This window comes from Elaeis guineensis, chromosome 12 (genome assembly GCF_000442705.2).
Source record: "Elaeis guineensis isolate ETL-2024a chromosome 12, EG11, whole genome shotgun sequence".
Classification (NCBI taxonomy): domain Eukaryota; kingdom Viridiplantae; phylum Streptophyta; class Magnoliopsida; order Arecales; family Arecaceae; genus Elaeis; species Elaeis guineensis.
The window spans coordinates 10,425,902-10,439,739 of NC_026004.2; the positions used below are offsets into that span (position 1 = coordinate 10,425,902).

Here is a 13,838-nt window from a genome sequence, read left to right on the forward strand (position 1 = left end):
CATATCGGATCATCAGGCTTGGTTTCATCCATTTTTAACCCCTCAGACGTAACCAACCGTCCACAATTATATTTTTGCAACACTGAAAAAGCTTTTATATAAACTGATTAATAATCTAGTTGCGTGCTATGTTTTGTACGTGCCAAAACACGCGAAAGTTGTTACGTGTCTTTTGTGTCAGAAAGCATATTGCTAGCATTGCATCTGAACAAACGCCAAAAACTAGCCCGTGTCTTTACTGGGTCTGGCTTTATTGGTGGTAGCCCTTTTTGCTAGGTCTGGGTTCAGCTATTGGGTGGTGCACTTCCAAAAGCCTGGAGTTGTTCAGAAGGTCTCTCCCCCTTTTCTATGAGAAAAGCTTTGTTTCTATTCTGCATGATCCTAAGGGAGGCCCATTGATTCTGAAACTTCTGAATCTGTGTCTTTGCCTACTCGCTCTTATTTGCAAGCTATGCATGTAACTTCAACAAGCACGGTCTTAACCTAGATTTGATCCCCATTACAGAGGCTCACGGTACTCGTATTCGAGAGTGCGAACTACTACAATGATTTTATCGATGACAATGCCGACAAACTATGTCGGCAGTTGCCATTTTTTTTTTTTTTTTTTTTTGGTAAAACAAAAAGGGGTTGGAGTGGGGCGTCCCGGTGTGGTTATCTTTGTTGGGCGTGACCATAGAATTTTCGATTCAGAGAGTAATTTGGGGAAGGACCCGCAGTTGCCACCTTTTTAGCGACTGAGTCTCTGATAAGAAAGAAGAACTCGTATGCCGCTTACCATCAAAGTATGGAAAAAATCACCCTAGGAGGAAGCGGGGGAAAGAGCCAGGACTCTCTGCCCATAGCAGCTCCAATTCCCGTTTCATCTCCCCGAAATCCTAATGATTCTCCTTTTTTTTTTGGTTATCGCTAATCTCTGTTCACCTCCCAAACAGGGCCACCTCGTCTCAATTACTTCTCTCAGCTCCAGAATGTTAAAACTGGTCCTTTTGTTGGTTGCAAAAAGGAATGACTCTCCAAGTCTCCATCTGTCTTGTGTTGAGATGGTTGACGCCTGAGCAGTTGACAACCAACAAAACAGTTGTCCAAGGATCTGAGTTTATATGGAGACATAGAGATGGCTGTTTCTGGAATTGTGTTTGTGTCATGGGATGTTATCCATGCCAAACACAGATGACCTGCAAGGCTCATGCCAAGCTAATGATCCGCGAGGCTCTTCTATGGAGATGGAGGGGTACAAAAACACCACTTGCCCTCTTTACACTTCGACATATTAAAAGGTGTCTTCAGATAACCATGCAACTTACATTAGGAAGGCCTGGGATTAGATGATGTTAGAGCACTACTACCCAAGTCGTACCAACCCATCGCCCCTCACCAATCGTGAGGTATTGTCCGCTCTGGAACGGGGCCCAGGCCTTTGACCCGGTTAACACCCCGCCCCTCACGGTTTTGCCCCGCAAAAGGCGCCTCACGTGGGAGAGGGAGGCTGGCAATACTTAAGCAGTAGCCTCTTTTGTAAACTTCCGGTATGGGACTTTCGGGCTCGAAGCCCCCGATGCCCGCCCACAACAGAAGCCCCCCTGCAAAGGAGGCTACTGCGCGGACGGGGGACGGGTTCCCACAGACGGCGCCACTGTTAGAGCACTACTACCCAAGTCGTACCAACCCATCGCCCCTCACCAATCGTGAGGTATTGTCCGCTCTGGAACGGGGCCCAGGCCTTTGACCCGGTTAACACCCCGCCCCTCACGGTTTGCCCCGCAAAAGGCGCCTCACGTGGGAGAGGGAGGCTGGCAATACTTAAGCAGTAGCCTCTTTTGTAAACTTCCGGTATGGGACTTTCGGGCTCGAAGCCCCCGATGCCGACTTGACCGTCGGAGGTCCCCACCGGAGCCGCCTCCGGTCAGTGCGGACTTCCTTTTGCAGGTGCACGCTTCCCGGCGATCGGGCGACGAGGCGATTGGCCGCAACAGATTGGCGCGCCAGGTAGGGACAGCATGACAAAGACAAGAGCTCAACGATCGAGAATCACTGGGTCGGCAAGGCGTTCTTCCCGCCGGGAAGAAGCCTCCCCGCCCCCACCGGCGGCGGAGCCTAGCTCTCCGCACCCCGCAGTAACCACGGAGGCCCAGATTGCGGCCATCGTGCGGCAGATGACCGTGCTGACCGACGCAGTCAAAAGCCTCCAGCAACAACCGGACGGCCCGACCTATGCCTTCAGGAGCAGCCGCCGACGGTCGCGCCGACCCCTGCCGCCCCAGGCGAGCACTCCCAACAGCGCTCCCACGGGGAGGAGGAGGGTCGACCTCGGCGCGACGACCGACGGTCCCAGCGGCCCTCTCCTTCCCCGTTGGAACGGGCGAGGAAGGAAAAGCGGCCGCGCACACGTCGGCCTCTCCTTCAGAGTCTTCCGGAGGCTCCACTCCTGGGGTCTCCCAGCATCGACGAGCGGACGACTACGAGCGACGGTTTGAGGAGATCGACCGCCGACTCGCCCAATTGCAGATGGACGGCCAGAAGTCTTCGAATGACGTCGACTTCCAGACCGCCCAATCTCTCTCCCGACTGGTCCTCGACGAGCCGATTTCCAGTCGGTTCAAGATGCCGCACGTGGAGCCCTACGACGGCTCCACCGACCCAGTCGACCACCTCGAGAGCTATAAAGCTCTCATGACAATTCAAGGGGCAACCGACGCTCTTTTTTTGCATCGGTTTCCCCGCCACACTTCGCAAGGCTGCCAGGGCTTGGTACTCCGGTCTTCGATCGGGCAGTATCCATTCCTTCGCGCAGCTCGAGCACTCGTTCGTGGCCCATTTCAGCACCAGCCGAAAGCCGCCGCGAACGTCGGATAGCCTTTTCTCCCTCAAGCAGGGGGAAAACGAGACGCTCCGACACTTCGTGGCGCGATTCAACGCTGCCACGCTCGAGGTCCGGGACCTCAACGAAGACATGGCGGTTTCAGCCATAAAGAGGGGCCTGAGGTCGTCCCGATTTACCTATTCTCTGGACAAGACCCTCCCCCGAACATACGCCGAGCTATTGGAGCGCGCATACAAGTATATGCGCGCGGACGAAGGAGCGTCCGACCGACGCTTGGTCGAGCCCAGGGGTCCGAAGGAGAAACGAAGAAAAGGTCGGGAGCCCGCCGAACCAAGCCGGCCCCCGGCCGGTAGTCGGCTTTCTCCACCCCGACAGATCCAAAAATCACCCCGCCGACAGACTCCAAGGTCGGTGCGTCCCAGGTATGACTCCTACACTCCTCTCTCCGCTCTCCGTGCGCAGATCTTGATGGAGATCGAGGGGAAGGAATACCTGCGACGGCCTCCGCCTCTGAAGGCAAAAGGCCTCGACCATCGGAAGTACTGCCGGTTCCATCGGAGCCACGGCCACGACACCGAGCGATGCATCCAGTTGAAGGACGAGATCGAAAATCTCATCCGCCGAGGGTATCTCGGCAAGTTTCGAAAGGGTCCGCCGACCCGACCGACTGCCGATCGATGCCCCCAGCCGACTGAAGAGGCACCGACTAACCAGCCGACGGTCGGAGTCATCAACATGATTTCCAAGCGGCTGGGATCGGGGACGTCTACAGGGGGGGAGCCGACCAAAAAGCCACGACCGAACGACGTAATCACCTTCGCGGAAGACGACGTTCGGGGCATCCAGACTCCCCACGACGATGCTGTTGTTGTGTCGGCGACAATAGCCAATTACGATGTAAAACGAATTTTTGTTGATAATGGAAGTTCGACAAATATTTTGTTTTACTCGACCTTCTCCCGAATGCGACTACCGACGGATCGACTTAGTGGGGTCTCCACGCCCTTGATCGGCTTTGCCGGAGACACCGTCACGACAGAAGGAGAAATCACCCTGCCCGTGACGGTCGGTACCGAACCACGGCAAAGCACGGTCTCCCTCATCTTCGCGGTCGTCCAAGTCCCTTCGGCCTACAATGCCATACTCGGGCGACCCGGACTGAACGCTCTCAGGGCGATCGTCTCGACGTACCATCTCCTTGTTCGATTCCCGACCAGAAACGGAGTCGGGGAGATGCGCGGAGATCAACAGCTCGCCCGACGATGCTTTCAAATCTCCGCCCAAAGCAACGAGACAAAGGATCCCCTGACAATCGACAAACTGGATCAACGGGAGGAGGAAGAGCGGGGTTCGCCGGCCGAGCAGCTCGAGGCGATCCCGATAGGAGAAAATCCCGACAGAAAAGTTTGGGTCGGGTCTCAATTGCCCGACGCCGAACGCCACCGACTGGCGGAGCTCCTGACGGCCAACGCCGACATATTCGCATGGTCGGCAGCTGATATGTCGGGCATCCCTCCGGAAACAATGACTCACCGACTCAACATCGATCCGACGATGAAACCGGTGAGGCAGAAGAAAAGGTCCTTCGCCCCAGAAAGGCAGAAGGCCATCGACGAGGAAGTGGACAAGCTGCTCGAAGCGGGCTTCATTCGCGAATCCACGTATCCCGATTGGCTCGCCAATGTCGTCATGGTCAAGAAAGCCAACGGGAAGTGGAGGATCTGTATCGACTACACCGACCTCAACCGAGCATGCCCGAAGGATAGCTTTCCACTCCCAAAAATCGACCAGCTGGTGGATGCGACGTCCGGATTTCGACTGCTCAGCTTCATGGACGCCTTCGCCGGGTACAATCAGATCCGGATGGCGCCTGAAGACGAGGAGCACACCGCGTTCGTGACCCCCAAGGGCCTCTACTGCTACAGGTGATGCCCTTCGGATTGAAGAACGTCGGTGCCACCTACCAGCGACTCGTCAATAAGGTCTTCAAAGACCAGATCGGCCGCAACATGGAAGTATATGTGGACGACATGCTGGTGAAGAGCACGCAGATCCCGGACCATGTTCAGGATCTCGAGGAGACCTTCCGCACCCTTCGACGACACCGAATGAAGCTCAATCCGACCAAATGCGCCTTCGGGGTGACCTCGGGGAAGTTCCTCGGATTCCTCGTTTCTCGGAGAGGGATCGAGGCCAACCCTGAGAAGATAGAGGCGATCCTCGCCATGCGTCATCCAAACACCAAGAAGGAGGTCCAACAACTGAACGGGAGAATCGTCGCTCTTAGCCGATTCATTTCCCGATCAGCTGAAAGGTGCCTCCCGTTCTTCAAAACCTTGCGCCAGACGAATGGTTTTTCTTGGTCGGATGAGTGCGAACAGGCCTTTGAAGACCTGAAGAGGTACTTGGCTTCCCCGCCGCTGCTCGTAAAGCCGCAGATCGGGGAGACCTTGTATCTCTACTTGGCTACATCTTCTGAGGCGATCAGTTCGGTGCTCGTTCGGGAAAACGAATGCCGAACCCATCAGCCCATCTACTACATCAGCAAAGTGCTCCACGGCGCCGAAGCCAGATACTCGGAGACGGAAAAGATGGTCTTCGCCCTGACCGTCTCCGCGCAACGGCTCCGCCCATACTTCCAGGCCCACGCCATCGTGGTACTCACCAACCAGCCCCTGAGGGCCGTACTGCGCCGACCCGACACATCCGGACGACTCGCTAAGTGGGCAATGAAGCTCAGCGAGTTCGACATTCAGTACCGACCGAGGCCTGCCTTGAAGGCTCAGGTCTTGGCCGACTTCATCGCCGAATGCCCGATGACCGACAAAAGGTCGGGAGCGGAAGGCCCGGGACGAGATTCGGTCTCTGAGCGGGACCCGATCTCCACCTGGGTACTTCACATCGACGGAGCCTCCAACGCTCAGGGAAGCGGGGCCGGGCTCCTGCTCACGAACTCGGACGGGGTAGTCACCGAATACGCCCTCCGGTTCAACTTCAAGGCCTCCAACAATCAAGCCGAATACGAGGCACTCCTCGCGGGCTTGAGGATGGCGAAGGAATTGGGCGTCGACAGCCTCCGGGCATTCTCCGACTCTCAGCTGATCGTGGGGCAGGTCAAGGGCGACTTCGAGGCGCGAGATCCGACCATGATCCAGTATCTTCAGAAGGTAAAGGATCTCGTGGCCCGCCTCGAGTATTTCGAGATCTCCCACATCCCCAGGACGGAGAACGCTCGTGCCGATGTTCTCTCCAGATTGGCAACGTCGGCCTATGATTCTTTGGGTCGGACGTTTGTCGAAAACCTCCAACAGCCGAGCATTGATCGGGTCGAAGAAGTGCAGCAGCTAACGTCCGAACCAAGTTGGATGGACCCGATCGTCCGGTACTTGTCCGACGGGACCAGTCCCAAAGATCCCGCGGAGGCCAAGCGACTCCGATGGTCGGCGTCACAATATGTGATCATGGACGGCCGACTCTACAAGAGGTCGTTCTCCCTCCCTCTGCTCAGGTGTTTGGGACCGACCGACGCCGACTACGCTCTCCGAGAGGTTCACGAAGGAATTTGTGGGAATCACTTGGGGGGCAAGTCCTTAGCCTTCAAGGTCTTGCGACGGGGCTACTACTGGCCGACCATGCGAAAGGATGCGGCAGAGTTGGTCCGAAAGTGCGAGCCATGCCAGAAGTATGCCAATATTCAGCGCCAACCGGCCAGCCAAATCGCTCCCCTTGTCGCTCCGTGGCCCTTCGCTCAGTGGGGAGTCGATATTCTCGGCCCCTTCCCACCGGCGTCGGGCCAAAGGAAGTTCATCGTTGTCGCCATCGACTACTTCACGAAGTGGGTCGAGGCTGAGCCCTTGGCGCAGATCACCGAGCGGAAGATGGAGGACTTCGTCCAAAAGTCCATCATCTTCAGGTTCGGATTGCCGCACACCATCATCACCGACAACGGGCGGCAATTCGACAACCAAGACTTCAAGGACTTCTGCGCCAGGTTCCACATCCGTCATCGACTAACTTCAGTCGGGCACCCACAGTCCAATGGCGAGGTCGAGGTGACGAACCGAACCTTGCTCCATGGACTCAAGACCCGACTGAACGAAGCCAAAGGTCTCTGGGTCGACGAGCTGGGCTCCGTCCTATGGGCTTACCGAACGACCCCCCGTATCCCGACCGGGGAGTCGCCGTTCAGTTTGGCCTACGGGACAGAAGCTATGATCCCGCTCGAGATTGGCCTGCCATCTTCAAGGGTCGAGCAGTACCGCGAGCCGGACAACTCCGAAAGCCGGAGGGCCGACCTAGACCTCCTCCCCGAACTGCGAGATGAGGCTCAAATCCGAATGGCCTCATACCGACAGAGGGTCGCCCGGTACTACAATGCCAAGGTCAGACCAAAGCTCTTTAAACCTGGCGACCTAGTCTTGAGGAAGGCGGAGGTGTCGAAGCCCTTGGACCAAGGGAAGATGGCTCCCAACTGGGAAGGACCCTACAAGGTTGCTGACACCTTCGGGCCGAGAGCCTATCGACTGGAAACCCTTGAGGGAAAAACCATTCCCCGGACTTGGAACGCCGACAACTTGAAGCTGTATTACCAGTGAATTCTGTAATTCAATCATCGGAATACAAGTTCAGTTTGAAAAATCGGAGTTCTAACTCTTCGACTACTGATCGGCGCTCAGCCCCGACGCATCGACGCGGACCTGGAACCGACGACACATCGGCCCCTTACTCGGACCGATGCATCTATGATGACGGGAGTTTGTACTCCTTCTACGGTCGAATTTTCGGGCAGAATCCATCGGCCGACTGATCGATCGGGCCCCGACCGAAGAAAGGCTAAAAGCCCACGCGGCTGTTGCCGCGACATTCCGACCGGGCTATGGCCGGTCGAGGGATATTCGGCTTACCACCGTCTATCACATGACACGACCTGCGGCCGGCTGAACGACACTCGGTTCGCCACCGTCTGTCGAAGGACATGAGAACCCGACGCAAGTGCTTGGGGATCCGACTTACTATCGCTCCCCCGACACTGCGCCGGTCGATGTTCGAGTGAACGCATCTACGGAAGTCCGACTACCGAACCTTACCAGGTTCGATCGGATCCCGACTTAACAGATGCGCCCGAATAGCGACTACAATTATTGAAAACCGACCTAAAGTCGGGACACAAGCTACTCCGGAGCTGTGCAAGCCGGTTGAGTCCTACCGACTTACCCGAGTTGGCGACTTCTCTAAGTTGGCGACTAGGGTTCGACATTACAGCGATAAGAAACATTACAAACAAGAAGCAAAAGAGGATACAATTTCATTCATTGATTAAAAGAAATTACAAAGTCGGGCCGAAGCCGATTACATGTGTTTTCAAAAAGAAACAAAAGGAAGACAGTCGGCTGGACCGATCATTCGTCCTGGATAATCTCTTCGACCGACGGAGGATCGGGAAGAATCGGCGTCTCGACCATAAGCGGCGCTGGGTCGGCGGCGGAAGGATGTCCTTCAGTCGGCAAGGGACCTCCGGTCGGCTCCTGCTCCGGGACGGCTTCCTCCGTTGGGATGATGTCTCCCGACTGATGGTCGGCCTCCTCTTCGGTTCCGTCCTCTTCGGCGAGTAGCGGCGCGACTCGGCTGACGTCCACCTCCGGGTACAAGGCATGGACGGCATCCCGACCATCTTCGAACCCGACCCGGTAGGAGGCGAAGCCCGATTCGAGCATCTCCTCCTTGAACCGGTCGGAGGCCCGGAAGTCCTCAACCGCACGATCGGCCGACTCCCTCGCCGACCGTGCCTCGTCCTCAACGTGGGCCAGCTCCTCCTTCGCCAACTCCGCCTCGGCCCTGGCAATTTCGGCGTCGATTTGGGCGATGGACAAGTCCTCTTCGGTTTCCGCGAGCTTCCCCAGGCTGACCCGAAGTTGCTCGCGTTCCCCTTGGAGTTCGGAGGTGGCACTGTCCCGTTCGCGTCGAAGACGACGCACGACCCGGCCTTTGTGCTTGGCCTCCTTCTTGGCCGACTTCAGTTCGGCCATAAGCCGGGAGACCTCGTCCGTCAACTTGGCCTCCCGGTCGACCGACTCCTGTAGCTGGTCGACTAGCATCGTTCTTTCGGCCTCGGCCGCCGCCGACCTTTCCTTGAAGGCTGCCCGAACGTCGCCGAACCTTCGGTATCCGGCCTCCAACTCGGACATGGTGAAGATCAGCTGCCGACGGAAAAAAGCTTTGTCAGAATTATGTGGCAAGCAAAAATTTTTAAGGGAAAAGGGGACGCGAAGCTTACCTCCACCATCGACGGGTAGAACCGCGACAGCATCTCGGTCACCTGCCGAGATCGCAACGACTGAACGTCGGTAGGGAGGAGGATCCCCTGGCACAACCTCCTCGCAAGGTTGTGATCGGCCAAGGCCGATGCACCCTCGGGGTAGTATGCGCTTTGGGGCATTGATCTCTCCTCCTCCGAGGGCTCCATCGGGGCTTTCCCCCGATCAGCTGCCCCGACCGACGGGGCTGGCAGCGATGGGACGCTGGAGTTCGACCCGGCGCCCCCCGTTGCGCCAGCGGACGCCTCCGGACGATGTTCGGCTTCCCGAACGACATCCGGCTCCACCCGCGGCGGCGAAACCGCCGACACTCCTTCGGCCACTTCCTCGGTCGGCCTCTCCTCGACTCGGACGGTCGGAGCCGCGAGGGCTATAATCGGCTCCGACCTCTCGGTCGCCGACGCCTCCACGGTTGGCGGGACTGGGGCTGGTCTCTTGGAAGGGCGCGAAGGGCCTGCCCCCGACGCTGGCCTCTTCCTCGCGGCGGCAAACTGACGAATTTCGGCGTCGGTCGGCCTCATCCTCGGCGGTGTCCCTGCAAAACCGACCACTGTTAAAGGCCGGACCGGAACTACCCTAAAGCCGAACAAAAAGAAAAGCTGAGGAATCGGGCGATACCTATTCGGGGGACCAGACTCAGGCCGGCATCATAGAGAGCTTGCTCGGTAACAAGCTCCCTCTGCTTCGGGACCAACATGTCTTTGAGTCGGTGGAAGTCCTCCCGGTCGTCCACGTCGACCCGACTGTTGTCGTTGGCCTCAGTTCGGGGTACACCCCAGCGAGAAGGAAAGCCCCAAGAGGAGGAAGAGGAAACAAAGAAAAACTGGTTCTTCCATCCATGAATGGACGATGGAAGACCGGTTATGAAGGCAAGACCCTTCCGGGGGTTGAAGAGCCACCACCCTCGGGCCTTAGGGTGGGGTCGGAGCACGAAGAAGGCCCGGAAGAGGGAAACGCGGGGGTTGGTCGGCAAGAGCTGACACAACAGCGCGAAAGAAATGATTAGCCGGACAGAGTTCGGCGCCAGTTGCGCCGGACAGAGTCCGTAGTAATCAAGCAGATTCCGGACGAACTCCGGAATCGGAAGTCGAAGACCCGCACGAAGGTCCTCAACGTACAGCCCCAGGTCGCCGGGCGGAGGGTTGTTGACCCGACCGCCGGCCCCTGGAGCATAGAGCCGAAACTGCTCCGGGATGCGATAGTGCTCCCGAAGCTGATCGACGTTCGGCCCCGAAAGCGAGGAGGCCTCATCTTCCGGAGCCGATCGGGTGTCGTCGGTCGGGTTCCCCGACCGAGCTCCCTGAGTCGGTTTCCTGGTCATTGTGCAGGAACCGAAAGAAAGGAAAGGAGGGAAGAAAGCAAGAAGGGGAAGGAGGACCACGAACCCGATGGACCCTCCGGAAGTAGAGAAGAGCTCTGCCCGCGACGACCGAAAAATCGCCCGGACAGAGTTTCCCCAGCAAATGGCAAATGTGGGTCAGGGTCCGAGAGGTCCTATATATATAGGGCCGACCGACGGCCGAGATGCTCCCGCACCGACCAAGGTCCCCCAGATGCGCGACGCGTGGCGCCCGCCGGTTGGCTAAGGATTCGGCGCGCTTCGCCCCGGGACGCCCGCACCGCCTGCATTAAATGCCGGAGCGGGCGCCGGCCAACCACCTTGACACGCGGCGCGCGGGGGTTGGCTCCGCCGTCGGCCGCCCGCGCCGGTCCGCGTTCCCGATGGGACGCCTCATCCACGATCGGCGCCGAATATCCGATCGACTGATGCGGTATCGTCCAGCACCCGATCTTCTGGCACCGACGTGACGGCTGACAACGACAAGACGTGGCGTCTGACACCTGACGCCGGCGCGACTTCCGGCATCGACTAGACGTTCGGATCACTGGGATTCGTGAGATGTCTGACAACGGATCAGCCGGCGGTACGGTCGGATCTGCACATGCGACAAATCCACTCCCAGTCGTCCGGCCTTGCTACCCGAATGAAGGCATCGACCAGCTCTCCACCCGACTTGGGAGTGGAGGGGGGCAACTGTTGGGGGATACCCACCGACCGACCGACCGTCTGTCGGAGGGCCCGACCGTCTGGCAGCCCGACCGACCGACTATCGGAGGGCCCGACCTGGCAGCCCGGCCGACTAACCGACGACCCGACGGACGACTCTGCCTGGCCGATCATAAGTCGGGCGACAGGCCGACGGACGCCATCAGCGGCTAACTGCGGCCATTCCACGGTCCATTCCCGACCGACTAAACCCAGAGGTCCGTTAGCCGACCCACATGAAGCTCGCCGACCGACGGAGGAGTCCGACGCCACTCTACTGGCCACCGACCGTGGGTCGGCCGACTCCACCAACCGCCGTACGGCCGCCAGACGTTGTCAGCTCTGACACGGACATGCGGCACGGTCACCTAGGGGCGTTGTCCCGCCGAGAACCGGGTCAACCCTGGTGATTAGACGGCTACACGGCGACGTGACATTTTCACGGCGGCTCTGACAGCCTACAGTGAGTTGACAGTTCCTCACTTGTCCGCGCCATTAATGATGGCGCCATACCGTGCTCCACTATATATACCGGGGAAGGCAACAGTGCAAGGGATCGATCCGTCCGTCTCTCCCACATACGCAGGCTCGTCCCTTTCTCTCTCTCTCTCTCTCCCTCTCAGAGCTCTCTGTCTGCATTTCACTGTTGCCCAGTCACCTCTCTGACTTGATCGTCGGAGGGTCTCCACCGGAGCCGCTTCCGGTCAGTGCGGACTTCCTTTTGCAGGTGCACGCTTCCCGACGATCGGGCGACGAGGCGATTGGCCGCAACAGTTACTGATACTTTTGATATGTAGAAGAAAATATCGGAAATAATTGACCTCTAAGAGTGAGCTGCGGCAACCACGGTGTTCAATGAACAATAAATATGCATCTTGTCTTCACCTAGGTAAACAATATGTCGGATGGAACCAAAAGAAATTTGAAAGAAAATCTCAATAAATTTGTACTATCACAGAGAACAATTAAAAGAAGTTAAAATTGTTAAAATGATCTAATTTTGCTTTCATGTTTGAAGCTTCCAGAATGATAGATTAGAATTTAATTGGCAAGACTGAAAATCAATTGTGACTAGTTAAAATTAAAAGATTGATATTCTATATTAATAATCTAATTTGTTAAATACAATCTATCAATAAAATTTATATAATTTAAAAATTTATAATTTATACATCAAATGGTTAAAAATAAATAAATTAAATAATACGAATATTCATTTATGGACATTTAATGTATCTCTAAAAATATATAATTTCTGGCAGTCGATACTTTCGAAATAGTAAACCACGCGTCCAATAATTCGAGTCAACAATATCAAATTTTTTTTTTCGATTTATACTTCAAATCCAATGAATGAAGCCTAATGTTTTTCTTTACTTGCGTACATGGCCCACGCTTGTGCTCTTTTTTTTAAAAAAAAAAAAACATTTTTCTCGTTGATCACCTTCACTGCATCACTAACATGAATTATATGTGCCAACCAGCGGTCTTGTCCAACCGGACACTCCCGGTTCACCATGTGACGACCAGGACAAACCTTAGTTGTTATTATTATTATATTATCCAATATCCATTTCTGATTTATTTTTGGCCTATATAAACCAGCCTCCTTTCAAGCTCCCGGACTCCTCCCTTCCTCTTTTACCCGCCTTCGCTTTCTCTAGCCAGCAGCCAATGCCTTCTCGCACGAGGTTCCTCCGTTCTTCCGGCCACTTGGAGGAGGCGGAGCCACCGGTCCCCATGGCCATTGACTCCGACGTGGTGGTGATCCTGGCGACGCTGCTCTGCGCCCTCATCTGCGTCGTCGGCCTCGCCCTCGTCGCCCGCTGCGCCTGGATCCGCCGCTTCTCCTCCACCGCCCACCCCCCCCGCCGCCGCCGCCGCCTCCCCCCAAGGGGCTCAAGAAGAAGGCTCTCCGCTCTCTCCCAACGTTCTCCTTCGATGGGTCCGTGAAGCTGGCGGAGTGCCCGATCTGCCTCGCCGAGTTCGCCGCCGGCGACGAGATCCGCATCCTCCCGCACTGCGGCCACGGGTTCCACGTCACGTGCGTGGACACGTGGCTCGGGTCCCACTCGTCCTGCCCCTCCTGCCGCCAGATCCTCGTCCTCCCCGCCACTTCCCGCTGCCGGAGGTGCGGCGCCACCTCCGACGACGCCACCGCCCCCACCACTGCGGTGGAGGCCGGGGCCAAGGCCGGGGTGGACGGCGAGTTCTTGCCTTGAAGACAGTAGCTCCTTCACTGCGTTCCCTTTTCTTCTCTCGTGAAAAAAAAAAAAATGTATGTTTTTAATTTTTTTTTTTTTGATCCTCGCAGCATTTGAATCAGGGCTTGATGTTCGTATATCCTTTTTTGTAAATAAAATTATGAAACCAGCGAGTTACAAAAATGGTGGTTTTGGTTAAAATAGTATAAAATATAATCTAAAGAGGTAATTGGGGTCTTCGGGACCTTGAACATGTTCTAGTACGGTAGTTTACAATTATACTCTTGCTCTTACTTTAGTTTACTCGCTTAATTTGTATCAATATGTTTCAAATGGTGGCTGCTAAATGCTTATCTATCAATGTTTTGGGATAATTAGCGGTCATCATAGCCGTTGCGAAGAACTTATTGCACAAGTTAACAGTTTAGGTAATTAATTCTAAAATTTAA

General features: G+C 56.1%; 1 protein-coding gene across 1 annotated transcript; it reads left to right on the forward strand.

Annotated features, from left to right (window-relative positions):
* Positions 1-12,795: 12,795 nt before the first annotated feature.
* LOC105055272 (RING-H2 finger protein ATL80-like) lies at positions 12,796-13,838 on the forward strand. Its single transcript, XM_010937045.4, is given in 2 exon segments — positions 12,796-13,049; positions 13,052-13,838. Coding segments are annotated over 2 exon segments (546 nt in total). The 5' UTR covers positions 12,796-12,859; the 3' UTR covers positions 13,408-13,838.